Raw genomic sequence first — 26,582 nt, 5'->3', positions numbered from 1 at the left:
CTTTCAGATGCATTTAAAATATTAATTTCACATATGAAATGGGAAGGAAATTCCCCCAAACAAAATTTGCTTTCCTATTATTTAGAAGATGCTTTAAGTCCACTCAGGGGTGGCCCCTCACCACTCCCCTCCTGATAGCCAAGAACTAGCTTAGGATGCCCCCTCCACCCCGCAAGCCTGCCCATCTAGGGCACAATGCCATCCCTGGCCCTTCGTTATACACATGGAGAAGCCTATCTTCACTGTTGTCCTGTCAGGAGATCCCAGGAATCTCCACAGACAGCTGAGACCAGCCCCACAAGAGGCGCTGACTCGCATTGGGTTAGGCCAAGTCTGAAGCAGCTTACCACACCATACCCCCACCCCAGCCCGTCCTGACAGCTGTGCATGTGGCCGAGTGCCACCAGGAAGGCAAAGCTGTCACTGGGAACCCACTAGTAATTTGCATGAGCAAAAGTTCCATGCTGCAATGGCCATAGCACTTGGACCATGGCACCTAATGGCACAGTGGTGGCCCACATCACCATGAAAGGCTGGAGTGGGCAGGGCAGGCATTGCAGTTGCTGTTTTTGGAAACCGAGGCTTGCCCACCAGCAAGTACCTGGCAGCGCCAGATTTGGAAGGTTAGGTACGCTCTTGATCCATTAGGAAGCCTCTCCCTGTGGGTCCTGCACTGGCCCCGAACTGCCCACCCTTCAGGGACAATGAAAGACTTACAGCACTTCTCAGTGGACTCTGCAGTACTGACTGCTGCGTCCGTCTGCAGGAGGAAGGTGGGAGTCAGGAGCAGACCGGTCAGCTTGTAGGGCCACAGTGAGGACAACTCAGCTCACACAGAATTATTGCTGCGGTCTGGAGCTCTGACTTGCTGCAGTCTTCAGGGACGGCACTCGGGCAGCTGAACACCCCCTTCTCTCAGGACTGACCCAAGTCCGTGGGGAGACTGACCTGACACTAAAGATAGGTTTAGCTGACTGCACACAATGAGCTGGCCAGGGGAGAGTATCCCAGGGTGGCTGGGAGAGCCAGGGGATAGGGTCTCCTCACAGGACACCAGTCTTTCCCCTCAGGACATTGTAAAGGGCCTGAATTATCTCATGTTTGGAGGCAGCAGAATATGAAAAGAAGAAATGCCAGAACAGGCGGTGTCTTAGTCTTCTACTGCTGTGAAGAGGCACCATGACCACGGCAACTCTTGTAAAGGAGAACATTTAATTGGGGTGGCTTGCGGTTTCAGAGATTCAGTCCATTATCACCATGGTGGGACATGGAGGTGTGCAGGCAGACATGGTGCTGGAGGGGTAACTGAGAGTTCTACATCTTGACATGCAGGCAACAGGAAGTGATCTGTCTCACTGGGTGTAATCTGAGCATAGGAGACCTCAGAGCCCACCGCCCGGCTCAGAGAAGGGATTTAAAGTCTGGCCTGAACCTAAAACCATGCCTTTCAGTGAATAAGGCTGTCTGTCCTGAGCAAGTGAGTTGGTCAAAGAAAGAAATGTGACACACTTCCTCCAACAAGGCCGCACCTCCCATTAGTGCCACTCCCTTTGGGGGACCTTTTCTTTCAAACCACCACAGGATGTTAAACCCTGTAACGTATTTTAAATGTTACATGGAACACATACAATACACGTATGTGGACACGCAACACGTGCACATGAATGCTGAGGATAGAACCGAGGGCCTCTCTCACCTAGATGACCGCTTTCCCATCGAGCTATCCCTACCCCAAGGAGACTCTTAGATGGCTGTGGGGCATGCGGTAAAGGCTGCAGACTTCAGGATGTTCCTGTTTCCACCCCCGCTGAATGCGAACTCTGGGCTCACAGACTCAGCTTGCCTTTCCTGAGCATGAAAAGCCCCTGCCTCCAGGTGCCTCACATTCAGAGGCATGGGGGTTCGTGCTTTAGTGTTAGCATTTGGAGGGACATATTTCAGTCATAGCAGGGCAAGGCCCCTTGAGCCCCCATCATGGGGCACCATGTAGAGAGCACGATGTAGCACCCTCTGGTGGACATGTGAGGGACAGGTGACTGTGCCTTGTCCAGACCCCAGAGCGGACCTTGACTTCTTCACCTCTCCTACCACAGGCTCGCTGGTTGGCCAGAGACTCTCAGACCACCCTGACCTGAGGAAAATAGGGTTCAGGGACAGGAGGGAGGTGGTGGTTGGAAACGGCGGGGTGGTATTTAGTGCCGTTAAGCTACACCCTTAAAAATGGGCACAAGCAGTGTGTCCTTATCCCATTTAAAAATGAACAGTGTTGTAAAAGCACACCCTTCCCTTCCGTGGGCATCAGGAAGCAAGGCTGGACATGCCTGGAGCAGGGGGAGGGGACCCTGTAGGGGAAGCAGGAAACCATCCAAGCACCTCCAACTACACACACACACACACACACACACACACACACACACACACACAGGGCTCAGAACAAGCCTCACAGAGGGAACCACACATCTTTCACACACCTGTAAAAAGACCTCTGAGAGGCTACAGCCAGCTATTGTGGTTACCATTGCCGCCACCCGTGATCACAAGTGGGGGTCACACAATCTACTGTCCTGTCACTTTGAGACTGGGATAAGCTCCAAGAACTGTGCTGTCAGGCCATGCTGTCACCGTGCATGCCGCAGAGTGAGTGCACGTGCTGGAGAGACGGCTCAGGAGTGAGAGCTTGCTTTGTAGGTTACCTGATTCCCACCACCCATGTCTGTCAGCCTACAACTGCCTGTCACTCCGGTTTCAAGGGATCTGACACCCTCTTCTGAGCTCTTCTGGTACCTGCATGCATGTGTGCACATGCATGCAAACACACAGACAAAAAACAAATAAGATGGATCTTATTTAAAAATGAGTATGCTGACACTGATTATCTTAGTAAACACATGGCCAGTGGGAGCACTACTGTGAATCACTTCAATTTCACACCCCAGCAGCCATGCAGGGGGGTTTCCACAGCTCCGCCGCAGGTACAGGAGTGACGTGTTTACATCACACCACTTATGACACCATCGGTGGTAGGATTCTTAAACCCACTGTCATCTTCTGGGACCAATGTCAGGCATGCGGCTTCCCACTGACCAAAATGCCACTACGAGGCTTGCGCTGTGCTTAGGAAGGAGATGGGTGGGGATGTGGAGGAAGGCCAGGATACCACATAGGCCTGGTTGAAATCTTTCCCACACAAAAATAGGCTGATCTAGGTCACTCCCTGCTTGGCCGGGGGAGTTGAGGAAGGGCAGAGAAGGCTTTTGGACTCAGAAAGGCAAAGCCAGAGAGAGGTGGTAGTGGTTGTCGTGGCCAAGAATAGAATGAACATGAAGGGTAAACCAAGGCAATGGCAAGTCTGTGGTGTGGGGGACGTCTAGGATGAGGATGCAGGGCAGAGGGCCTCGGGCACCCCCAGGGGAGCACACAGGTCGCAGAAGACTTGCAGGGGCTGTATCTTGGCTGGGGTGGGGTGGTGTAAGATGACAAGGAATACAGCTGGTAGAAGACAGGGGTGCTGCCCAGGTCTTAGATGCCAGGCAGGGCGAAGCCCCAGGCTGCCATCTTGACTGCTCAAGTCCACCGAGTGTCTGGAGAGGACCGGGGTCCTTACAGAGGAGGCTGGCCTGCTTCATGACCCAGGGCTTGCCCCGCAAGTCCCACTTTCTGTTTCTGGGGAGTTAGCCTCTCCCCAGCCTCTCGCACGGACCTCCGCTCTTGCCTTTGGAGGCATGTGATGACACACGCATCTCCTCCTGGTAGCCACTAAAGAGCTTCATTCTCTGAAGGCCAAGTGATGCTATATGCCCCAGACTCAAGGTAACTGTTCCTTCTGGGACCATCTGGGACACCCAGACAGAGCGGCGACACAAAGCGCAAGCTGCCCCTGCTCACATCTTTATTCATCCTGGACATGGCTGCCCGCTCCACAAGAGCCACTTCTGAGGGTGTCCTGTCGCCAGCAGGGGCGCAGGCTGATGGCTCCAGAGACTTCAGGGAGTGGTACTGTGGACAGGAGGGTTCTGCGCTACCAGACAGGGGCCGGGGTCCCTGAGGGGAGGTCAACAGATACAGGAGAAGCACCATGGAGACCTGGCTTCAGTACTCAAAAGTCACGGTCTTGACCCGCAGGTACTCATTCAGGGCGGCCTCTCCTGCAAGAAAGCACATGCCGTTGGGACATGCTAAGGCTGTGCATGGCTCCTCTCGGGGTATCCCTGAGATGAACACACCTGTGAGCAGCCTGGCTCTCTCCACAGATGAGAAACCAAGGCCCCGGGGAAATCGCATACCCGATCCAGGCCATCCCTGTAGTAAGCTACGGGCTTAGACTCCAGTGCAGGCAGGGGGATGCAGAACCAGTCTGGGGCAGCCATTCTAGAACCTGTCCTGGCCCCTACTACATTGTGGTGGTGGAGGAGGTGGAATGGGTGCCCTGCTCACTGTCAGCAGCCAAGAAGTATCTTCCTGCCCACCCTGTGCCTGGAACCTCCTGTATATATTCTTCCCACTGCTGCCCGCTGTCTCAGCCCCAAGAGTGTCCCCCACCCCCAGCAAGCACTGAGCAGCTACCAGCAGTCTTGTTCAATGTGCCACTAGGGACAGAACCTGGCACTTGGTGGCCTTTGACAGGAGTTTGCTGAATGAATACATGAAAGCAGACCCACTGACAAGATTTGGTTACCCAGATCTTTGCCAAATCCCGACTGTTTGAATCCTCCGAAGGGTGCGGCCACATCAGTCTTGTTGTATGTGTTGACGAACACAGTGCCGGCCTGGAGTTTGTCACTGACATATAAGGCCTTGTTGATGTCCCGGGTGAAGACACCAGAGGCCAGGCCAAACTCGGTGGCATTGGCCCGAGACAGCACAGCATCCACATCCCTGCGGGGGAAATCCAAGGACTCCCTGAGGGATGCTCCAAGCACCAATTTTTGGACTTGGGACAAGGCAAAATCAGAATCTGCTTCCCCAGCATCTGCTAACCCCTTGCTCCTCAGTCATGAGACCCTAAAAGGAAAAAAACTGTGCTGAGACCAGAGCAAGACTGGAGAAGGGGGCAGCAGAGAGGGGAGCAGAGACTAGGAGGAACAGGGCAGAGCTGGGCATGGGGCCTCCTCATGCAGGAAGGGGGCCCAGAAAGGCAGCTTTGGGCGGGGGTGGACTGGACATTCAGCAGACATCAGACCTAAGGGCTGGGGTTGTGTCTGCTTGGCAGAGACAGTGAAGTCTAATGCAGTCAGCATAAGCTGGTGACTGTAGTCACATGGTGATAGTCTGTTGGAAGAGGTGAAGACGGAGGTGTCATTTTGCCTGAAAAATGAGTCAGGAGAAGGTGTGACCAGTCAAATGTGTCCACAGAGCTGCAGTCCCTCCCCTGTGAGTGGACTCTTCCTTTTCGTTCACCTCCTGGCCTGGGTGGCTCCTGGGCCAAAGGGTGTGTTCTGAGGCCAGCTCCTGAGGATCCTTGCTGCCTCCAGCTGGCTTCCCTGGGACCCAGGCTCCAGGCCAGTGACCTGAGACTGCCATAGAGAGATAGCCCAAGCCCGGATGAGCATAGCTACTTCCTTTGTACCAGGCGAGGCCAGATGTAGCACAGAGCTGAGACAGGCTAGCTCCATCCAACCAACCTGGCGCGTGGGCTCATTCACGAGTAAGACCCAATGCCACAGCTGTCCCAGGCCATTTGGTTAGGGTCAGGTTGGTACTCAGCAGGACACCATGAGAATAGGACCTGGCAGGCTGTGATTAATACCAGAGAGATGGAGGGCAAACCCAAGGAGACAGGAACATACACAGAAATTGCCCTTTGCTCATCTGGGCCTGGAGGCCATTCTGGCCCGGGGGAGGGAGGGCAAAGGGAGTCCCGTGTGCTTGAAGAGGCCTCTGCAGGCAGCCCAGGCATTGTATACAGGTTCTTCACTGACTCAGTTTCCTTCTCACGGACCATCTCTTAGAGCTGATGTCAAGACTCCAGGCACACAGAGAAAAAGCCCCGAGAGGCATGGTGGATCACATACCCGTCGGCAAACCGCGAGATGATCATGATAGGCCCAAAGGACTCCTCCTTAGCGATGTACATGTGGTCCTCCACGTTCGTGAAGACAGTTGGCTGAAAGAAGAAGCCTGTCCAAAGGGGAGACAGCAGCCTGAGGCATGTAGGAGGTATAGGTCCCTGACGGTCTCCCGCTACGCTGGCCAGGGCCTGGCTCACACAGCTCTCTGTTCAGCTCTGGTTCTAATAGGGGCACTATAGACCCAGGCGCCTCATCCTCTGCCTTCCAGGTAGAAATGGTCAAGAAGTGTCAGCCCTGATCGGTCCTGTTCTTGAGTTGGATCTAGAAAATTCTCCACCCAATCGTTCAGAGAACAGATGTGCTGCTCCCATGTTCCTGGGGGCTGCACGGGCCCCATTGGATCCCTCTCCCCGCTCTGTGAACAGTGCTTATCCCAAACTTTGCCATCCACCCCCCGCTATGACTTGCCATACTGTCCCCAGCTTTAAGGAACTCCCACGTTGGTGGTACAGGGAAGTTTGTGCGTGAATGCCATTTCAGCTAAATGATAAGTTGTTCTCTGGGTGGGACACTGGGGAGCCGTTAGCCAAGCTGAGGAGCAGCAGATACAGATGGCAGAAGATTAGAAGCATGTAGAGTGAATACAAGAGATGATGGGTGGGGGTTAAGGACAAGTCACCCTGTTCGCAAATGAGGCCCGGGAGGCAGTCAGGAAACTTGCCCCTGAAGCAGGAGGGCACTGCTGAGCACTGGAACCCAAGAGCTCCCAGCAGGTGAATAAACAAAAGGTCAGTGGCTCACGGGGACACTTGGCAGGATGAGAAGATGGCAGGGATGCAGGAGGGCCAAGGTATAAATGAGGTGTCAGACGTAACAGAACCAGGAGGGAATTAAAATCAAGGGGCCAGAAAGAGGGATGTGTCCTTTCTTCCCCTCTTCCATTCCAGAAGGTAATGAGAGCCTCTTCTGTGTGGGGTTCCTTACAGAGTGTAAAAGGCAGGCAGGGTGTGGAGCCGTGGTGTTGTGGGTAGGCAGCCCAAGGCTCCATCCATGTGGCTTCTGCTTTCCCATTTTGAGTGGCTAGAAGAACTAAGCAGATTCCAGAGAAGCAAGTGTGTCTGTGGTCAGATACTGCTGGTTTCAATGAGAATGGGCCCTAGAGGCTCATGTCTTTGAATGCTTGGTCCCCAGCTGGTGGAACTGCTTGGGAAGGATTAGGAGGTGTGGCCTTGTTGAAGGAGGCGTGTATTTGGGAGCAGGCTGTAAGGTTTCAAAAGCTCATGCCATTCCCAGTTAGCTCTCCCTGCCTCAGAGATGTTATCTCAAGATGTGAGCTCTCAGCTACTGCTCCAGAGCTAGGCCTGCCTGCTGCCATGCTCTCCACCATGATGGACTCGCCCTCTGAATCTGTAAGCCCCCAGTAAAGTCTTCAGTAAGTTGCCTTGGTCACGGTGTCTTCACAGCAATAGAAAAGTAATTAAGATGTCCAGTGAGATGATGTTGAAGCCAAGTGCCTGGGGCCATTCAGGTGGAAGTATCTAATGCTGGCTATGTCAAGAGCTCTGGATGGGTGACCCGAGCCATGTGTCTATGAAGATCTGCACCATCTCAAGGATTGCCCACCCCAAGCAAAGGCTCACTCCTAGCTAAGGGCAGCTGGCCATCACTGGAGGGACACTATGGCATTTCCACCTGTCGCCTAGCTGTTTCCTCCCGGAGGGAGGAAGGAGGCCCCAAACACTCACGCAAGTGACACAAGATACATCAGGCCCCTGCCACCTGCTCACTAAGCAGTGAAAAGGGAGATGAGATGGCAGCCGAGCTGCACCCAAGTTGTTTGGGGGTGTTTCAGGACACAGCTTTTGGGGGTTGTCACCCAGGTTCTGGTGCAACTGCTTTTGAACTATTCATGTTCCTGAGTGACCCCAATAAGCTCACTGGCTCCCTAAGTAGACATGGGTAGGGCTGTCTCTTTGGGGTGGTCACTGGTCCCCTCACTGGGGTGAGTAGGCATTAGTTCATGTCTCCCCAGAAGTCACACACCCCACAAAACAACTGTTTAGAAGAAAAACTTTGCAAGGAGGGAGAACCTTGACCTCAAGTCAGAGGAGGCTGACGCCATGGTAGAGTGATGTCAACGGCAACACCCTGCCCAGCAGATGGTGTCAGCACTGAGGAATGTTCTGGACTCCTCATCTTTTCAGTTCCAGACCTGGGTCTAGAGGGTGACCAAACAGCCCATTACATGCAAGGTCCCAATTTGAGCTGGAGGCCTAGATCCTGACCACATAGGCTTTCAGCTATGTCCAGTTAGGGCTGGGCTGGAAACCAGAGGCCTAGTATTTGCTGCCTCAGTTTACCCAAGTGAGACGGAGAACTCTGACTGACCTGGCCTTGGGACTTGGTTCCCACCACAGACCAGCGTGGCCCCTTCCTTCACCCCACGCTGGCAGTACTCCACCAGCTTCCTCAGGTGGGCCTCGTGGTTCTGCGGGCCGTGGTTGGTGTCTCTGTCCAGGGGGTTGCCGATTTTCATCTTCCCCACCTCCTCCACCTGCAGAAAGTCCTTGGTCAGGTCCTGCTCAGGGTCACCACAGTGTCTTACGATGGTCAGTACTGGGACCAATCCCACCTTTGCAGCTTTAGACTGACCACAGGGCCCTGAAGAAGGTGTGGGAGCCATTTCCCAGCTAATGGGGCTTCCTCAGCCTGACTCCAAACCTATCTACTGCAGTAGCCTCAGTGGCAGACAGAGGAACCCTGAACAGAGAGAAGAGTTCCAAGGCTCAAGTCTACCGAGTTCTGCTTCCATTTTTCCTCTGCTTCAAGAAATCCTTTGAGAATGGTCTCCCCTGGGGAGCCTTCCCTCTGCTCCAGCCAGCTTCAAAGTGACTCTAGCTTTGTAGCTTTAAGATGCTGCCTGCTTGTCACCAGGCAGTGACAGAGGAGGTGATCTAGTGACTCTGGAGCTTGGATGCTAGGAGGACATGGAGTTAGGGGCTGGAGAGACGGCTCATGGGTTCAAAGCACTGGCTGCTCTTCCCGAGGACCAGGCTTAGTTCTCTCACACACACACAGGCTCACAATCATCTGTAACTCCAGGGGAATCATGCCATCTTCTGACCTCTGCAGACACCGCACACGTACTGTACACATGCGGGAGAAACATGTATCTACATAAAATAATCTTTTCTTAAAAAGTGAGTCAGGGTGTAGGATGAAGAAAGGAAACACAGTTGGACAGAATCAACTCCCCATAAGGCAGATCTGTCGGCCTCTGGGAGAGCAGACCCAGTCCCTATCTTGTATGGCCTGGCTCCCAGGTTCCTGACCTGGAGTCTTAGGATCGGGCAGATCTGTCTCACCCTCACTCAGTTCAGGGCTCACCCTAGTCTGGACGGACTGTGAGCCAGGTAAGCTCAGTCACTGGGTGTTGGGTGTCACTTGTCACACAGCAAAGCTGCTCGGTCCTCTCCTGTCCTTGTCACCTTCATACTCAGACCCATTCCTGACTACTCCGGTTTGGCCCCGGGGTCCTCCCAAGGCCCATGGGTTGAAGGCTTGGTTGCCAGGCTTGGGGGTACTGGTGGGAAGTGGTGGGACCTTTAGGAGATAGGACACAGCAGGAGGGAGTGAGGTCGCTGGAGTTGTCCTCTTGAAGGAGATAGTGGGACCCCAGCCCCTTCTTCTCTTCTGCTTTCCAGAGCCACGAAGTGAGTGCTTTTGCTCTGTAGTGCACGCTCTACCATGATCCTCTGCCTCACCAAAGGCCTGACACAATGGTGCCAAACATCATGTACCCCCAAACTGTCAGCTAGGACGAACCTTTCTTCCATATGAATCATTTATCCTCGGGTATTCTGTAACACAGACCTTCCCCTCAGGAAATGCTCCTAAATGGCCATGCCACCCCATCCTTTTCTCAGGGTGTCCTAGCCACAATGTACATAAAGCGACAGGTAGACTCACCACCGCCACCTCTCAGCATCCCTGCACATTTCTGTCGGGTTCCGGCCTGATCTCCAGGACCCAGGGTGGGCTTACAGTTGCCACAGGGACACCTCCAGCCTCAGATGCCATCGCCTTGACACCACTGTCTAGATTGAGGATGGGTGGGGCCTCTGGCTGGGCCAACCTGTGTCCCTCCATAACTTTATTCCAACAGTTGGAGTTTTTCCCTCTCTTCATGCTAGGGAAGTGTCGGTCTACCGATGTCAACCTCACAGGATGAGGCTGGTCACAATGAAGCCAAGCCACTGAGAAACCCGAAAGTCAATAATTAAAGATATTCCTGGCTGGGGCTGGGCTCAGTGACAGAGCAATCATCTCACTAGCCAAGGCCCTGGGTTCCCGCACCACAAACCAACCAACCAACCAACCAACCAACCAACCAACCAACAACAAGACAGCCCTACAGTGCCAAGAAGGCCCGCTTGTTCCTGAAGCCAGCCTCAGTCTGCCCTTTGAGGTTTTGTTAAGTTACCCAGGAACTCTAGTGCGAGCTGCTGCTTGGGTCCCCAGAAGCTGACAGTCTCGGGAGATGGCAGAAGCTGCCCTTCTCACTCCATGGCCAGCTTGTGGCAACCACTGCCCAACACTGGAGCTGGCGCAAGACCTAGCCTCTTGATTCTGGGCACCTGCTGCACAGGGTACTTCCTGCTCCAGGATGCTGCTAGGGGTCCAGAGGCCATGTCCTGTCCTCTCCTGGTCCCTCCTATGGCCTCTCCTAAGGGGGTCAGCCCTTGTGAATCCTGTACACTTGGTCCTCATCCTAGGCTCTGCTTTCGGAGAATGCTCCTTTTTGGTGGTGCTGAGGATGGGGCCAACGCCTGGGAAAGCGCTAGGCCACTGAGGTACCCTCAGCCCACAGGCCCTTCGGTTATGTCAATTTGAGCTAAAGACTCAAGAGAGTCCCCCAAGGATCCTCCGGTGGGTGGGACGCGGTGAGAGGAGCCCAGGCGCCCCTCACTCTGCACTACCGCCTCTCTTGCAGCCTGCCCCTCCAGCTCAGACTCCAGCCTGGAACGTACCACTTTCTGCACAAACTGGTTGTGGATGGAGTCCTCCACGAACAGCCGGCCTGCTGCAATGCAGTTCTCCCCTTTGTTGAAGAAAACGGAGCTCATGCCCTTCAGAGAAGCGCAGAAATGCCAGGTCACAGATCTCCAAGTGCTTCTGCCCCCCTGCCCCCCAGGACTGTTAATCCTTCTCAGGGAAGACAGGGTGTGCCTGCATCCTGCCTTCCCGCCATGGGTCAGGCTTGATCACATACGTCCTGTGCAATGCTCAGCCTGTAGAGGCGGGAGGTGGCAGTGGGAGGTGAGGACGCAAGGCCACATGGTAGCCACACAGAGACCTCATTCCCAATGCCACGTAAGGATGCTGTTCATACGACAGACAACAGAGAACAATATATGGGGTGAGCTTGAGCCTGCATGGACACCGCAGCCTATGGGTAGGCTCACTGGGTGACCCCAAAAGGTACCAGGTTTCCTTGGGACCCGACTGGAGAGGTACCAGACTGCATGTTAGCAGGGGAAGAGAGGGGGGCCGAGAGGGACAGCCCTTGTTCTAGGGAAGGCCCTGAGGGACTGCAAGAAAGCTCCTGGAACACTCTAGCAGCCAAGAAGCGTCCTGCAGGAGGCCAGGGGTGGGGTGCACAGTCCAGTCCAGCTCTCCTGGTCTTCATGATACAGCCCAACAGTTGCCACTGGCCTCCAGCTATGTGCGGGGCTCAGCAGCAGCAGCACTTTGAACTGAGCCAAGTCCTGGACTGTCGGGCTCATGGGGGACATGAACAAGGAAGGTCTTGGCCTCCCTCAGCTTCCCATCGAGCAAAGCTGGACTCCCTCCTAGGACCCTGTTGGGTGTCATGCCCTCCTCTAAAGCAGAATGAGGCTTAGCCATGCTGCTAAGATAGTTGGAGACATGGTTTAATGGGCCTGACTAATTTGTTCCCACGGGAGTGGGGAAGGGACCGAGGCATAGGACTGTCGGCACCAATGGCAAGAACCACTTCCATGGCACATGCCACATGCAGTCGCCGTCCTGAGTCCTCATTCATGCCAATCAAGAGGCCACCAGAGATGGGTACTTTTCTGGCCCTGTGCACATGGGTGTGCTCCGGCCTAGCCTGTGGCTGCCCAGAGCGTAGGTGGAGGGCCAGGCATGTGTGCACAGGGTCATTGGCAGAGTGGGTCATGCTCGAGAAATCCAGGGATACTTTGTTTTTCGCACATGCCAAGACAGGCAGCCTGTTCATCTTCCCAATTCGTGCAGCTGGTTCAATGGTATGACAGGACATGCTGGGAATACACTCTGAAGGGCACATGCCATCCTTGCCCCAAGGGCACCTTTTGCTATGCTACCTGCACTTGTGGCGACATCATGCATGGCTATACCAGCTTAGACTAAGCGTGGGAGCCGAGAGATCCTCCACACCCGTCCCTCTGCCTCTGGCCCAGTGCCTCGCACTCTTCCTCTCACCTGTGTCCATCCCCGCCCCGTCCCACGCCCAGCCTCACCATCTGCACAGCCTTGTTGAGGTCACAGTCCGCAAAGATGATAAGGGGCGACTTCCCGCCCAGCTCCAGGGAGACTTTCTTCACATTACTCAGGGCACAGCTGCAGGGAACAGAGGCCTCGGGCTAGTGTCAGGTGGCCTGGAGCACAGGGGCTTGCAGATGGTGGACAAGGCAAGTCCAGAGTGTGCTGGACTCCAAAGAGTAAACCAGACCCACCTTCTCCCCACAACCCACTCCCACCTCCTACCACTGGGCCCACTCCTGTTCCCGTCACACTCAGGCCAGGCCTGTCCCTTCAAACTCACTGGTGGCCTCCTCTGCTCCACTCTGTCCCCTTCTTAGGGCCATTTTCTGATCCTCCCATATAAAACCCCCACCTCCCTGTGTCTACCAGATGCCTTGTTCCACTGTGTATTTATGAATGACTCCATCTGTGAGAAGGCAGGCCTCCCCAAAGTAGCATGCATTTTTTTTGGGGGGGGGGAGGGTCAGGATTCTATGACATCCCAGTGCCTAGCACATAGCTGGTGCTTCAGAAATGCAGATCAAATACATCCTAAAGACTTGAGTGATGCCACCCTCAAGTAAGCACCAAGCATGGCCTGGGAGAAGAGGTCTTCTTGTAGGTATGGGCTGCCCTGTGCCAGCATTGCCCACAGGTGACTCAGAGGAGCCTTGTGGATACCAATGCCCTCATGCTGAGGCTGTGTCTGGACAACAATGTATCTGCACAGAAGCGACACTCATCTACTTCACCCACAGCTCTCTCTACATGATATCAAGGCCTAACACCATGGAAGCATGCTGTGAATACCTGAGTTGGCTAGGCAACTTAAGATAAAGAAAGGTTTTATACATTCAGCATAGGCAAAATTGATTTTTTTTCAAGTATTTCCAATCCGCAACTGTTTGAATTTGCCATGTGGAAACCATGGATACAGAAAGCCAATTATAATAGATTGCATTTAATCTAACTTATCAAAAACATTGCCAGGTCAGCTCGTAATCAATATAAAAGTTATGAATAAATACATTCTAGTATATGTTGAGGCTTTAAAGTTGGTGTCTTGTTCATAGTCATGCAGTCTCAAGTCAGATCTGCTGACTTCTGGCACTGCTAGGTAGGAGGTGACATGGTACTAGAACCCTGCTGGGTTGTGTGGCCTCCACTGGGCAGCCCGACAGGCCTCTCAAGGGTTTGTGGAGAACTCAGCATCTGTATTAACATGGCTGCTGGGGGTGGCTATGCCCACCAAAACCCAAGAAGCAGGACCCAGCTTATGGGATACATCATCGATACCCAGACACCACAGCCTGAATGACCTCTCTCCCCATACTCCACCTACCTTTTCATGATGTGTTTCCCCACCTCTGTGGAGCCTGTGAACCCTATTTTCCTCACGTCAGGGTGGTCTGAGAGTCTCTGGCCAACCAGCGAGCCTGTGGTAGGAGAGGTGAGGAAGGCAAGATCATCTCTGGGGTCTGGGCAAGGCACAGCCACCTGTCCCTCACAAGTCCACCAGAGGGTGCTACATCGTGCTCTCTACATGGTGCCCCATGATGGGGGCTCATGGGGCCTTGCCCTGCTATGACTGAAATATGTCCCTCCAAATGCTAACGCTAAAGCACGAACCCCCGTGCCTCTGAATGTGAGGCACCTGGAGGCAGGGGCTCTAAAGTGGTCACAGGATGGACCCTACCCTACGTGACCATTGTCCTTATAAATAAGAAAAGGAAACCAGGGCACAGATCTACACAGAGGACGACCATGTGAGGGCACAGATACAAGGCAGGGAGAGAAGCAACGGAGGATGCCACCCATCCAACTCCTTGCTCTTGGCCTTGCAGACCCTAGGACCGTAACCACAGCTGCCTGATGAGGAAGGCCCAGGCTCAGCATGGCAGTACCAGAAGTATGTGGGAATCAGAGGTGACTGGAGGGCACCTAAATTCAGTGGCTTTTAAATGTCAGAGTCAACACTTGGTGTGGTCCATGGTGGAACATCACAGACTCAAAAGCCCACCCTTCGGATGCTGCTGGTCTAGAGTCGCTTGCACCGCTGAGTTCCAGCCCTCCCCCCACTACACCTCCCTCCTTCATACCCCTCAGCCTGGCCAATGGCCAAGTCTTTGATATCCCTGGTCTCTGATTCAACGAGACCATAGGATGAGTTGCCCTGCAGCTGTCTCTTCTCAGGATCACTAGAAACCCCTCCCTCAAGCCCCCAGGTTCTTTTTTGCCATGGTTTCTGCTCTTATGTTCTCATTCCTGACTGTTCCTTCCCATCTCGGTCATTTATGTAACCTCTAAAAACCCAGGGCTAGCTTGGCCCTAGGCTCATACTTCTCAATTTACAGGGCTTCCTCAGCTGATCACCGCCAGACCTCCAAAGGCCACCCTTAGACACGGCACCTCTTCAATCTGCATCTCCTGCCAAACTCCCTGGAATCTAGAACCACCTGTCATCCCTAGCCTACTCAGCCTCATGCTTGGATGGTTTAGGGCCTCTCAAATTCAGTGCCTTTGAAGAGGTGCTTGTAATCTTCACCAACCCTGGTCCCAGCCCCCTATCCCAGGGCTCTACTATGGTAAATCGGCCACTCCATGCAGCAAGCTTATCCAAGGGGAGAACCTGGGAGTTGCTGACCTCAATGCTAATTCCAGTTTGACACCCCTGTTAAATCACTGCTTAGAGGAGAAAATGTTTGCAAAGATGTATGTGACAAAGGACTCATATCCAAAATATGCAAAAGTATTAAAAAAAAAAAACTCACTACAGTAAGAAAACAAACGGCCCACTAAAACCCAGGCAAAAGATAAGCAGAGATTCCTGCTCAACTACACAGAAAGTAAGCAGGCATAAAATAACATTGCTATGGCAAGGTCTTGCTTGAGGCCAGGGTGGCCTCAAACTCAAAGTAAACCTCCTGGCTCAGCCTACCAAGCACTGAGCCTACAGTTGGTGCCAGCCCACAATGTGTCAAAGAAATGCCCTAGTTCTGTGGCTTTCCCACAGCCATCATGTCACCCTGCTGCATGGCTGTGTACTTTGATGGTAGCACAGGCAATGAGAAACTGTAGGAACAACAGTCTTTAAAAAACATACTTGGCACATTCTGGCATTGCTTTGTGTTGATAGCGTTAAAGAGACGTTGGAATTGTGGTGATCTCATACTCAAGAATGATAAAAACACAACAGGACAGAGCCGGAGAGATAGCCCAGTGGACACAGGTGCCTGCTGCCGGGCCTGGCCACCTAAGCTCAGCTCCTGGTGGAAGGAGAGAAACGGCTCCTTAAGTTGCTCTCTGACTTCCGCATGCCGTGTTTCTCTGGCAGGTCGGCCACTTGGCGCCATGACTGAGGATTTGTGGCTCTCTTCTTCCTGAAACCCTTTTAAAAGCGAACCCCCCAGAACATCATCTACCCTGCCCTGTTCCCTCACAGGACTTGGCGTCTGAAGCCATGGCTCACAGACTTGACCAGCAGAAAAGCTGTCTGTCAGAACAGAGAGCTCCAGCACTGCTGACAGGGACCAACCTGAAGGGCCCTCTCAACAACAGAGATGTGAGGGCACACCTCTTAGAAGGAGCTCCAGGAGGTAAGACCCTGTGGGTCACATGACACCCAAGAGGATGAAGGAGAAGCCCTGCAAACTCCAAAGGCTGCCATTAAAAATGACCCCTCCACAGGCTGGAGACGTGGCTCAGCAACTGAGAGCACCAGTTGCTTTTTCAGAGGACCTGAGTTGGATTCCCAGCACCCAGTTAGGTGTCTCACAACCATTTGTAACTCCAGCTTCAGGGGAATACACAGTTTCGGACCTCCGCGGGCACCTCCACTCCTGGGCATATACCCTCCACACACACAATGAAAATAATAAGTTAAATCTTTAAAAAAAAATTACTCCTTTAGCTAGGTGGTGGTGGCGAATGCCTTTAATCCCAGCACTTGGGAGGCAGGAGCAGGCGGATCTCTGTGAGTTCGAGGCTAGCCTGGTCCACAGAGCAATTTCCAGGACAGCCAGAGCTGCACAGAGAAACCTTGTCTTGAAAAACCAAAAAAGAAAGAAAGAAATGGACACCATGAGATCCACACACCGACACACAGGGCAGAAATGCTGAGACACAAGGGAAGAAGCAGCCTTGGGAAACTGAGGAGGACGATCTGTCAGACACACGGGAACCCCAGTCAGACTAACAGCCGATTCTCATCAGAAACCAGGGGCCAGAGGCACACACATGGAGTGAGTGAAGGGACATGGGGGACACCGGGAAGGCGTGTGGGGTGACCCACTGAAAATACTGCAAAAAGCCCAATTTGTAGCCAAGCGTTTCATGCCTAGCCAAGCCATCTAGGTCTTCAAACAGTGGAGGAAACAAAGGACATCGCGATACAGACAACAACTGAGAGAATTGTGGAAGCAGAAGAAATACTGAAGGAAGCTCCCAGAGATGAAAGAAGTGGTTTAGAATCAGTACCTGTCAGTGGTTAGAATTCACGGGGGTGGGGTGGGGGAGCAAGAACCAAGAATACGGCTACTCAAACAGTGTGGTGCACATGTCATTTCTCGTTCATCTTTTACGTGAGTTAAAAGCAACCACAGAAAGCATCTCTACAGTTTCACTGTTGCACCTAAACAGATAGAAGTGTGCTGGTTTGGACACCAGTAACAGAAGCAGGAAGTAACTAGAGAAAGGGCATGGCAGACCGCCTCAGATCCAGGAGAGAGAAAAGAGAGACAGATAGGAACTGCAGCAGCTGGGCCCCCTCCAACTTCACCATCAGACATGGAATGACAGAAGGTAATATCGGTAGCTCTGTCGGTTGCCGCAGAACTTCACTAGTGATACATGGGTGTCTACACACAAGGTAACAGCACAGAATGAGGTCAAAGAGCTACATAGTGACTTTGTTTCCCCAGAGTCAGTATAAAACAGATTTCCATGAATTAAGGAGTAATTGATAAGTCATAGAGTAGCTGCTAAGAAGAGAAGTAAAAACCATGTAACGGGCTAGAGAGAGGGCTCAGTGGGTAAGGGAAGAACACTTGTTCTCCTGTACAGGACCCAAGTTCAGTTCCCAGAACCCGGGCCTAGCGGCTCACACCCGCCATTAACTCCAGCTACAGGGAGATTCCATACCTATGCCCTCCACGGGCACCTGTACTCATTTGCACATACCACACACCAATACACACAGAAACACATAATCAAAATATAATTAATCCCAGCACTCAGGAGGCAGAGTCAGGCAATCTCTATGAGTTCCAGGCCAGCCTGATCTAAACAGTGAGTTCCAAGCCAGCCAGGATTGCATAGTGAGACCTTGTCTCAAAACAAAAAGAAAAATAAATGCATAAGTCGTACTTTTTATCTTAAAAAAAAGTTCAACACACATGTGTATATGTACTTATATGTATGCACACGCACGGACACACACACACACACACACACACACACACACACTGCAAAAAAATCATTATTTAAAAGACTAAAATGTCAGTCAGGTACAATGATTCAAACCTATACTTTCAGCACTCAAGAGGCCCAGGCAGGAGGACCACTTGAGTCCAGGAGTTTGGGACCACCTTTAGTAACACAGCACGATTCCATATTTAAAAAAAAAACCTAAAATATGACACCATTCAATAAAGTAGTAAGAGAGAGATTGACAGAAGACAGAAAGTAAAATGTAAAATGTCAAATCCAACTATAGCAAAGTAACATTAAATGTAAATGGATTAAACTATCTATCAAAAAAAAAAAGCAAAGAACGGGGCTGGAGAGGTGGCTCAGCAATTAAGAATACTTGCTGCTCTTTGCAAGACCTGGGTTTGATTCCTAGCACCTATGTGGTGGGCTCAGAATTGTCTATAACTCTAGTTCCAGGGGATCCAACACCCTCTTCTGGCCTCTATAGGCACTGCACATACATGGTGCATAATATATGTGCAGGTAAACACTCATATACATGAAATAAAAATAAATCTTTTTTTTAAAAAAATAAAGGAATGCAAGGCTGGAAGAAAGAGCTACAGCCCCCAGATTTGATCACATATACTATTCCATGGAGCATGTTTAAGATTCAAAAATACAAACAGGTTTAAAGTAAACCTGCAGGTAAGAAAGCTTATGAAGTCACAGGCATCTCTATCAACACCAGACCAGACCTTAAGCAGAAGGAACTGATTGCAGGAAAAGACAAAGGAAATTATAGTAAAAGGAGACAAAATGATAAAAGAATATCACACACAACTCTGCCAACAGATCTTGAATCTGCACCATACAATACTGCCTATAAACTAAACCGCTAAACTAAGAGGCTAACGTAATACTGCATCCCCAAGTGCTCTAAGCCTAGAACGTTCTACAGATGAATTCTCATATATGTCCAAGGGCAGACAATTCCCAAGTCACAGGAGTACCCAGAGTGTAGGCAAGAACAAAACAGAAAGCCCTGAGGGAGTTAAGACCCTTCCAGGAGCTGTGTCTGCCAGAGCGTGTCCTCCTCCACCCCAGGCTCATCATGCGCACTACTGTCCTCCCCGCGCTCTTCTGGCCATGTGTGTACCTGGATGCTGTGAGCCCCAGCCCTTTCCCGACCCCAGTCCTTACCGGATCCAGGGAGGATGTTGACCACGCCCTTGGGAATGCCAGCCTTCAGTGTCAGCTCGGCAAACTTCAAGGCTGTGAGTGGGGTCACCTGAAGGAGGAACAGGGAGGAAGTCTGAGTGTGGAGGAGTTTGGAGGCAGGGTGCAGCTCCCTTCACAGCCTCCTCTCAGAATAGAGCTGTCCGAATCAGGAGGAGGGAGCAGTGTGTGGAACAGTAGGATGACCATAGGGAGGCCATGCATGTCTGTGGCCAACCACAGGCACTGCCCCCCCCCCCCCCCAGCTAGCATCCCCATCTCCCTGGCATGAGGTCTTGTAAGCCTCCAGTACGCTGCACTTCCCTACTAGCAGCTCCTCAGCCAGGCCTGGATGTTTTCCGCCCCATGCTCGTCTCTTCTCGGTGTGTTTGCACTTAGCCCTGACGCTGCAGCGTCAGACCCAGGCTAGCAGGCCCATCCTCAGAGGCTCAGCTCCCCAGCAAGGTGACCCTCAGCAGCCCCTCAGCATGAGGCCAGCTTCTGCTCAGAGAACTGTAGGAGGGGCCCCTGGTGACCAGCTCTCCACGCCTCTGTGGAACTCTGCGTACTGCTCCACTTCTGGAAACCAAAAGGGAGGCCATTTTCCAGCCCTTCCAGTTCCTAACATCCACCCCTCCTTCTGGTGCCTGTAATCTGATGGTTCAGTGGTTTCTTCCAATCAAGGTTGGGTCATTTCATGTCCCCATGTAAACTCCATCCTCTGCCCACTACACACACCAGCTTAGTCTCCAGGCCTCCATTACTGGTAACTGGACACAGTCTGCTCAGCCATCTAGTGCTCATCCCTGACACGTGTCTTCAGCCATGGCAAGCTGGGCTTTGAGGGCTAGCTCCTAACCGCAGTGTGGAGTAGGCAAAGGGTCCCCTGTCTCCTGACAGAGTGAGTTCCCCATTCCCTTCATAGGCCGCAGGCTGGTCCAGAGAGTATGTGCTTACCTGGGCAGGCTTGATCACCACAGTGTTCCCGGCAGCCAAGCAGGCTGCGGTCTTCCAGGATAGCATCATTAGGGGGTAGTTCCAGGGGATAACAATGCCACAGACCCTGCAAACAAAAGCAGAGAGCGTTTGTTCCTCCTCAGCCAAGCTGCCCAGAGTGGACCCACCAACGGTCACTATCCAAGCCAGGAATTCCAGGAAAGGTAACGGTCCTGGTGACCCCTCCCATGCTGCAGTATGGACTGGCTGGGGTGGAGGTCAGTGTCTGAGGGGAGCTGCCTAGGGAGGAAGGGAAGCAGGGGGCAGGTACATTGAGCAGGTGAACACTCAGGCTAGGAGGTCAGGAAAGCGTCATAGGTCACAAGATGGGTCAGCAGGGCCTGGGACAGGGTCCTTCTAAGTGTCAGGCTGGAGGCCAATCCTGCAGGAGGAAAAGATGCCATCTGTGTGGGAAGCCTGGTGAGGTCAGTCACCCCTGGGAACCTCTGGCCTGGTGTGTCACTCAGATCAGTGGTAGCACTGACTTGGGGAGGGGGGAGCAGGAATGCTGGCCACAGCTTTGTCCTCTGTGGATCTGCCTCCCTTGGTTCCATGTCACCATCACTACCATCGGGGGACCAGAAAGCAGGCTTCTTAATTAGGCCCAGGTGCTGAGAAAGCACATGCAGAGGCCAGTGGACAGCATGACCATGAGACATCTCAAGGGAGGCACGGTAAGTGTCAGCCAGGGCCTGCGTGGAACAGGGCCAACAGAGAGCCTGCACATGACCCTGGGGGTGATGGAAGGCACTGGGGTCAGGAATCTGCATCCCTTTGTCCAACAGACACCCGGCATAATAGAGGGTCTAGGAGGGTAGCAGAGAGCAGAGTCTGAGGCTGCTGGATGGCGGCCATGGGAAGAAGTAGAATTTTAGGGGATCCAAAGAAGGGAAAAGTCAGAAGAGCCCCCCTGGTACAGGATGAATGATGTCCCCCTCCACAAGCCTACACACCCAGAATCACAAAGGGAATGTGACATGGCCGTGGAGATGGAGTCAGGGCGACAATTCTGTAAGAAATACCAAAGGCTGTCCGCAGCCACTGGTGTGCCACACAAATTTGGATTGCACATGTCCCCATGTGCGGAAGGGTCCTTGGCTGCCGTGAGGTGAGCCGCTTTCCTGTGCGCTGGGCTTTTGCTATGATGCTGGGCAGCCACAGGCCTGAAGCAATGGGGTCAGGTGGCCATGTGCCTCAGACCCATGGGGACGACAAGGACTTCCCCTCATCTGTGTGCAGATGTCGACAGCGTGTGCGCAAATGTCAACGACAGCTCCCCGCACTAGGATATTTACAGCCTGAGGCTGCTCCCCTAGAGAGACCTCCCCTCCTCCTACTGAGATTAGCTAACCCTGCCTTCTAATTCAGCTGTATTTAATAACCCCCCTCCTCAATTCAGATGTATAGAATAAATACACGGAGCTTCTGGTTTGCTGTTGACATGTCTCCATCAGAACACAAGGCCTGCCCAATCCCAGCTTTTCTGCATATGTGCTATCATTTCGTCACTCCCTGTCACCCCAGTGAGGTCAGCCTCTAAGCCATGTAGGCAGTGATTCTTAGTGGCTACTCTCGGTGGGAGGCCTCTTGCCTTTGGTTCTCCCAGTGGTACCAGCTGCCCAGCGGTATCCAAGTCCTCCCTCCCTCCGTCCCTCCCTCCATCCCTCCCTCCCTCCCTCCATCCATCCGTCCGTCCGTCCATCCATCCCTCCCTCCGTCCCTCCCTCCCTCCCTCCTACTTCAGGGCTTCAGGAGAACGTGTTAAGACCACGACAGTTTTCGATAGAGCCCCTGCTCCTATAAAGCCATTTGCAGGCTCCTAAGTCCCCCCCACATCTGTGAGAGATTCCCTGTGCTTGTGCCATGAGGATTCTCAATACTTATGGCCAAGATGACCCACCATGCCTTCTCTTTTCCTCTAGGCCTTGGGGTCCTCTATGTGTGTGATGAGGTGATAGGGGCCGGGCTTCCTCCACAGCCTGCTTTTGCATTCCCCCTCCTGAGCTCTGCCCTGCACTGTTACCATGGTTCACCCTGGCTCTGCATTTGACTGGAGTGAGAAACACTTAGGAAACTGGTTAAGGCATACTTTGAGGAGTCTCTGGGAACTGAGCAGAGAAGCCACTCCCTGAATGTGGGTGGCAGCATCCACGAGGCTGGGGGGGGGGGGCTGTGCCACATGTGACTCTTGTTCTGAGCCTTCCAGCTTCTCAGACTGAGTGGCTCTTGTCTCCCTGGACTTCTAGCTTGCAGGTGACCCATGTGGCTATGGAGCCTCTGATGGCGGAGACCAAGCCACCTGGCTCCTTAGTTATAGGTACATTCTGCTGGCTCTGTTCCTCTAGCTAACACCGACTCTTTTGTATAACATAGTTCCTTCACAGTCATTTTGGATGTAGACCCCTCCCATCCCTGTTTATCACCATGGCTCTGATTGACAGTTACTGTACATTTGAATAAAAGACAGTGGCCACAGCAGTGCCCGACAGAGTAGGTACTTCAGACGTGAATGGAATAGCTACCCATGGATATGCGCAGGAATGTTACAAGCTGTGGGCAGGTGTGCGATGTCCCAGAACACACCTTGTCTCTGTGTGTCACTGTGCCTTGTCACTCACCCCACAGGTTCCTTCTTGGTCAAGGTCAGGTTGCGGTTGGGTCTAGCCTGGTTGATGGGGATAGTGGCACCCTAAAAGAAACACAGCGGGGTCACTGGGGTGGGGGGCATTCCCATCCTTTCCCCTTGGTCAGGCAGTCCCTGTGGGAGACCCAGGAGAAGCAGGGTCTTGTCCAGTACTGACTGTCCCATGATGAGCTGGGTAGGAGGCCAAAGCTGCCAGTGTACACTTGACAGGGACATGGCAGGAGTTCAGAGATGTCAACAGGAGGAGCAAAGCGAGTTCCATGTCGGGCACAGCCCTTGGGCATGAGGCCGGTCCTGGCAGGGACAAGGTCTCTTGCTCTGATGCCCGGGCAGAGAGAGGATGAGGAGGCTTCTGGAGGCCAGGCTGCCCCTAGAGCCATTAGTGCTGAGGTGGCCCAGGGGGCCCAGGAAGAGGTGACTCCAGAGAAGTCACAAGGAGGCGGAGCGGGGCATGGTGACCGACAGCCCACCTCTCCCATGGCCCATCATGCTTCAGAGTTCTCAGCCCCTCGTGGGGAGAAGAGCCCTGAGCCCTCCGCTCCCTGGGGAACCTTCCAAGACTGTGCGCTTGATCCCAAGGCAGGGTATGTGCATGATCTCACAGTGGACCTTAGGAGGTAGGGAGGACCATGCGTGGGCCTAGAGGCACCAGGGAGGACCATGCGTGGGCCTAGAGGCCCCACAGGAACCCCAGGACCACATTCCACAGCTATAAGACAGAGGCAGAGACCCAAAATTCACAGATGACATGCTGTCACTGAGAGATGGAGGCCTCGAGCGAGGACTAGGGAGAGAGGCCCTTGCCTGCAACCAGCACAGACATGGGCCCTGCAACACCAAGAACTGGACTCTGGCAACAGCTGACTGGTCCTGGAGACAAGGCTCCCTCAGAGCCTCAAGGTGAGGCCCATGCACTTGTCATAGTTGGATTTCGAGGGTCCCCCAAAAGCCCACATGCTAATGGCTCATTCCCCAAAAGTACTACTGGGAGGTAGAGAAGTTCTTAAGAAGTGGGGCCTAGTGTGTGGAGGTTAGGTCTTGGGGGTGTCCTTCAAGGAGCCATTCCACGCCTCCGTCTCCCCCTCATTTTCTTTGTAAGGCTCGCCTGCTGTGACATGAGCTGTTTTGTCCTGTCACTCACTCTTGTACCACGATGTGTGCTGACACACCCAAGAGCAATGGAGTCAACAGACTGTGTGTGTGTGTGGACCCTCCAAACCCTGGGCCAACATTCACCCATTCCTTTTACAAGTTGACTCCCTAGGTATTTCTTACTGCAACAGAAAGCTGAGGCATACTGTGAGCCCCTGGCACAAAACTGGCCAAGCCTGCCGGACTCCCACCTGCAGAGTCTGGAGTTGCCAATGTTTTAAGCCGCCACTGTGGTAGCTGTTTGGCAGCATGCCTGGCAGGGCACCACCCTTCCAGTCACCTCCCCAGGAACCCGCCTGCCCACAAGTGAATGCACACATGGGAGATGGGAGTCCAAGCCCCACCTGGATTTTGTCACACCAGCCGGCAAAGTAGCGGAAAGTCTGGATGGACATGCCCACGTGCGTCTTCAGGGCCAGTGTGTAGACAGCACCTGCGTCCAGGGCCTCGATGGTGGCTAGCTCTTCCTGGTGCTGTTCCATGAGATCTGCCAACCTGGCCGATGACAAGAAAGGGACAGGAGACTGGCTTAGGCTGGCCATCGTCTTACCTGCTCTTTCAATGCCATTCCTTATGGAGTGGTGGACTCTGCTATCCACCACCAGAACTGTCATTTGGATGTGCTGGCCTCACCTTTTCCATCTGTAAGATGGGCCAATAAGGTCTACCTTTCTGGATGGGTGTGCGAATGACCCCCTCTGTCCCCCTCCTCCCCCCACTTCCTAGAAGACCTATGGATTGACAACTTTACAATGTCCCCATGAAGTTGCTCTGAGGAGGTGTTCTCTTGTCCATGGCTAGCAGCCAAGAGGCCACTGTCCTGAGAGGCCATCCTTCCTGTTTCTGGATAGCTTCAGAAGAGAGAAAGTACATCCAACCTGATGGATAGCTCAACCCAGTCATGTCCCTGGGGCTGAGGTCTAGAGGCGCAGAAGTGGCCCCAGCCTATACGTGGGAGACAGGTGTGGGGAAAGCGCTTTTCGGGCTACTGTGAGTCTATGCTCATCAGCATCTGGTTATCCTGCTCCTGATGGCCACTGCGGGCAGCCTGGATAACCATGTCCCTTTACTGACAGGAAGATTTCCTGCTAAGGGGGCAGACTTCAGTCTTGCAGGGCACCAGGGTCCAAGTTCAAATGGATGACTGAAGCTGGCTGGTCAATTCCCACCCTGTGTCTTCTGCACGCAGGCCTCGGCGGCTCCTAACAAAGACGCTGACACCCTCCAGGGCACCCCACAGTCACCCTCTTCTTAGGACATAGCTACAATCCATGTGTGGTAGGGTTGCCCTGAGACCCCTTTCCAAGTTCCCTTCAGGGCTCCAGCTTCCTACCCCTTCCTGCTGGCCTTGTCTGTTACTCAGGTGACCCAGACCTCCGACCTCAGGACCTTTGCCAGGAGTACACACCAAGCCTGGGACTACTCTGCAGCTACTTCTACAGAAGGACTGTTCTGCCCGCCCCAGGCCTGCTAAGCTGAGCTGAGATGGGCACACATACAGCAGAGACCCTCGGAGATGTTTATAATGCCACAGGAGTAACAATTTCCTCTCCAGGCTGGCACTGTCATGGTGAGGAATCAGGGGTTGTTATAACAGTGGCCACCAGGTGGCAGCAGAACATCTCAGAGAGGATGCTTCCAGTTGGCTAAATTTCACGGCTGAGACCATTGCCAGGTCTGGGACCCATGGGGGTCACTAGCTGACTCTTCCCTAAAACCTAGAGCTTCTTCGGGGAGTCTGGAAACCTCACCCAGGCTGACCTCCTCAGCCTCGTCTGTCCCAACTCCACAGTCCATGCTATTCTGCATGCCACCCAGGGCTCTCTCTGGCTCCCCACGCTGTGCCGCCTGGAATCTCTGGCTTCAGGAGCAGAGCCATGCTCTCCCGCCTGTCACCAGACAAACCCGGGTAGGCCAGCATCAAAAGTGGGCTCCACACTGCTCAGGGCCTTCTCAGGACACTGAGGAAAAAGCCAGGCTGGTTCAACTGGCTTCCTCCGGGTCTGTTTGGCTCATCTTCCCATTACCTCCTGCTTCTGGAAATATTGCTACCCAATTCAGAGTATGAACTGAAATTCCCAGGGCCAGGGAAAAACCATGCCAGAGATTTTCCAAGGCAGATCGATTGATTAGAATGTGTGGTTGTGGAAGGTTGGAATGCTACAGATCCCAAGTCAAACTGTCACAGACTAATTTTGGTCCCCTTGTTAGCCACTCACTGTCCACCTCTGTATCTGAGCTAACTTCGCTATGACTCTCAGGTGAAACCTTTTGAAATGTATGAATTTATCAGACCGTTAGCTTCCGTCAACCCCAAAGCTAGGAATGTCTTCAGACAGCATCTGGGATGTACCACAGAGATTTTTCCTCTTTGCTCTGCCCCCGCCCTCTGCCTGGTGCTTCTACTGCTGTGGGTTTTTTTTTTTTCTCGTAAGATTTACTTATTTTTATTTTATGTATATATTTGTCTGTAGGTATATATGTGCACCATGTGTGTGCAGTGCCTCCAGAGGCCAGAAGAGGGCATCAGACCCCCGGAATTAGAATTACAGGTAGTTATGAGCTGCCATGTGGGTGCTGGGAACTGAACTTGGGTCTTCTGCAAGAGCAGCATGTGCTTTTAATAA

At 53.0% G+C, this 26,582-nt stretch overlaps 1 protein-coding gene across 3 annotated transcripts in view; it reads right to left on the bottom strand.

The window, feature by feature from the left end:
- Positions 1–4,011: 4,011 nt before the first annotated feature.
- The window catches only part of Aldh1l1 (aldehyde dehydrogenase 1 family member L1), a 48,646-nt gene continuing 26,075 nt past the window's right edge, over positions 4,012–26,582 (bottom strand). For all 3 annotated transcript variants that reach the window (XM_037203912.1, XM_028854587.2, XM_028854580.2), the window contains exons 13-23: positions 24,300–24,450; positions 22,778–22,848; positions 20,121–20,226; positions 19,149–19,236; positions 13,879–13,972; positions 12,533–12,632; positions 11,039–11,137; positions 8,397–8,562; positions 6,012–6,117; positions 4,676–4,875; positions 4,012–4,145 (exon numbers count right to left, since the gene is read on the bottom strand). In XM_037203912.1, coding sequence (XP_037059807.1) covers positions 4,090–4,145; positions 4,676–4,875; positions 6,012–6,117; positions 8,397–8,562; positions 11,039–11,137; positions 12,533–12,632; positions 13,879–13,972; positions 19,149–19,236; positions 20,121–20,226; positions 22,778–22,848; positions 24,300–24,450 — 1,237 coding nt within the window. In that variant the 3' untranslated portion in view covers positions 4,012–4,089. The remainder of the gene's footprint in view (positions 4,146–4,675; positions 4,876–6,011; positions 6,118–8,396; positions 8,563–11,038; positions 11,138–12,532; positions 12,633–13,878; positions 13,973–19,148; positions 19,237–20,120; positions 20,227–22,777; positions 22,849–24,299; positions 24,451–26,582) is intronic.

The sequence above is a fragment of the Peromyscus leucopus genome, chromosome 3 (assembly GCF_004664715.2).
Source record: "Peromyscus leucopus breed LL Stock chromosome 3, UCI_PerLeu_2.1, whole genome shotgun sequence".
NCBI lineage: Eukaryota > Metazoa > Chordata > Mammalia > Rodentia > Cricetidae > Peromyscus > Peromyscus leucopus.
The sequence above is the reverse complement of the archived record's forward strand: the minus strand, read 5'-3'. Positions and strand labels throughout refer to the sequence as shown.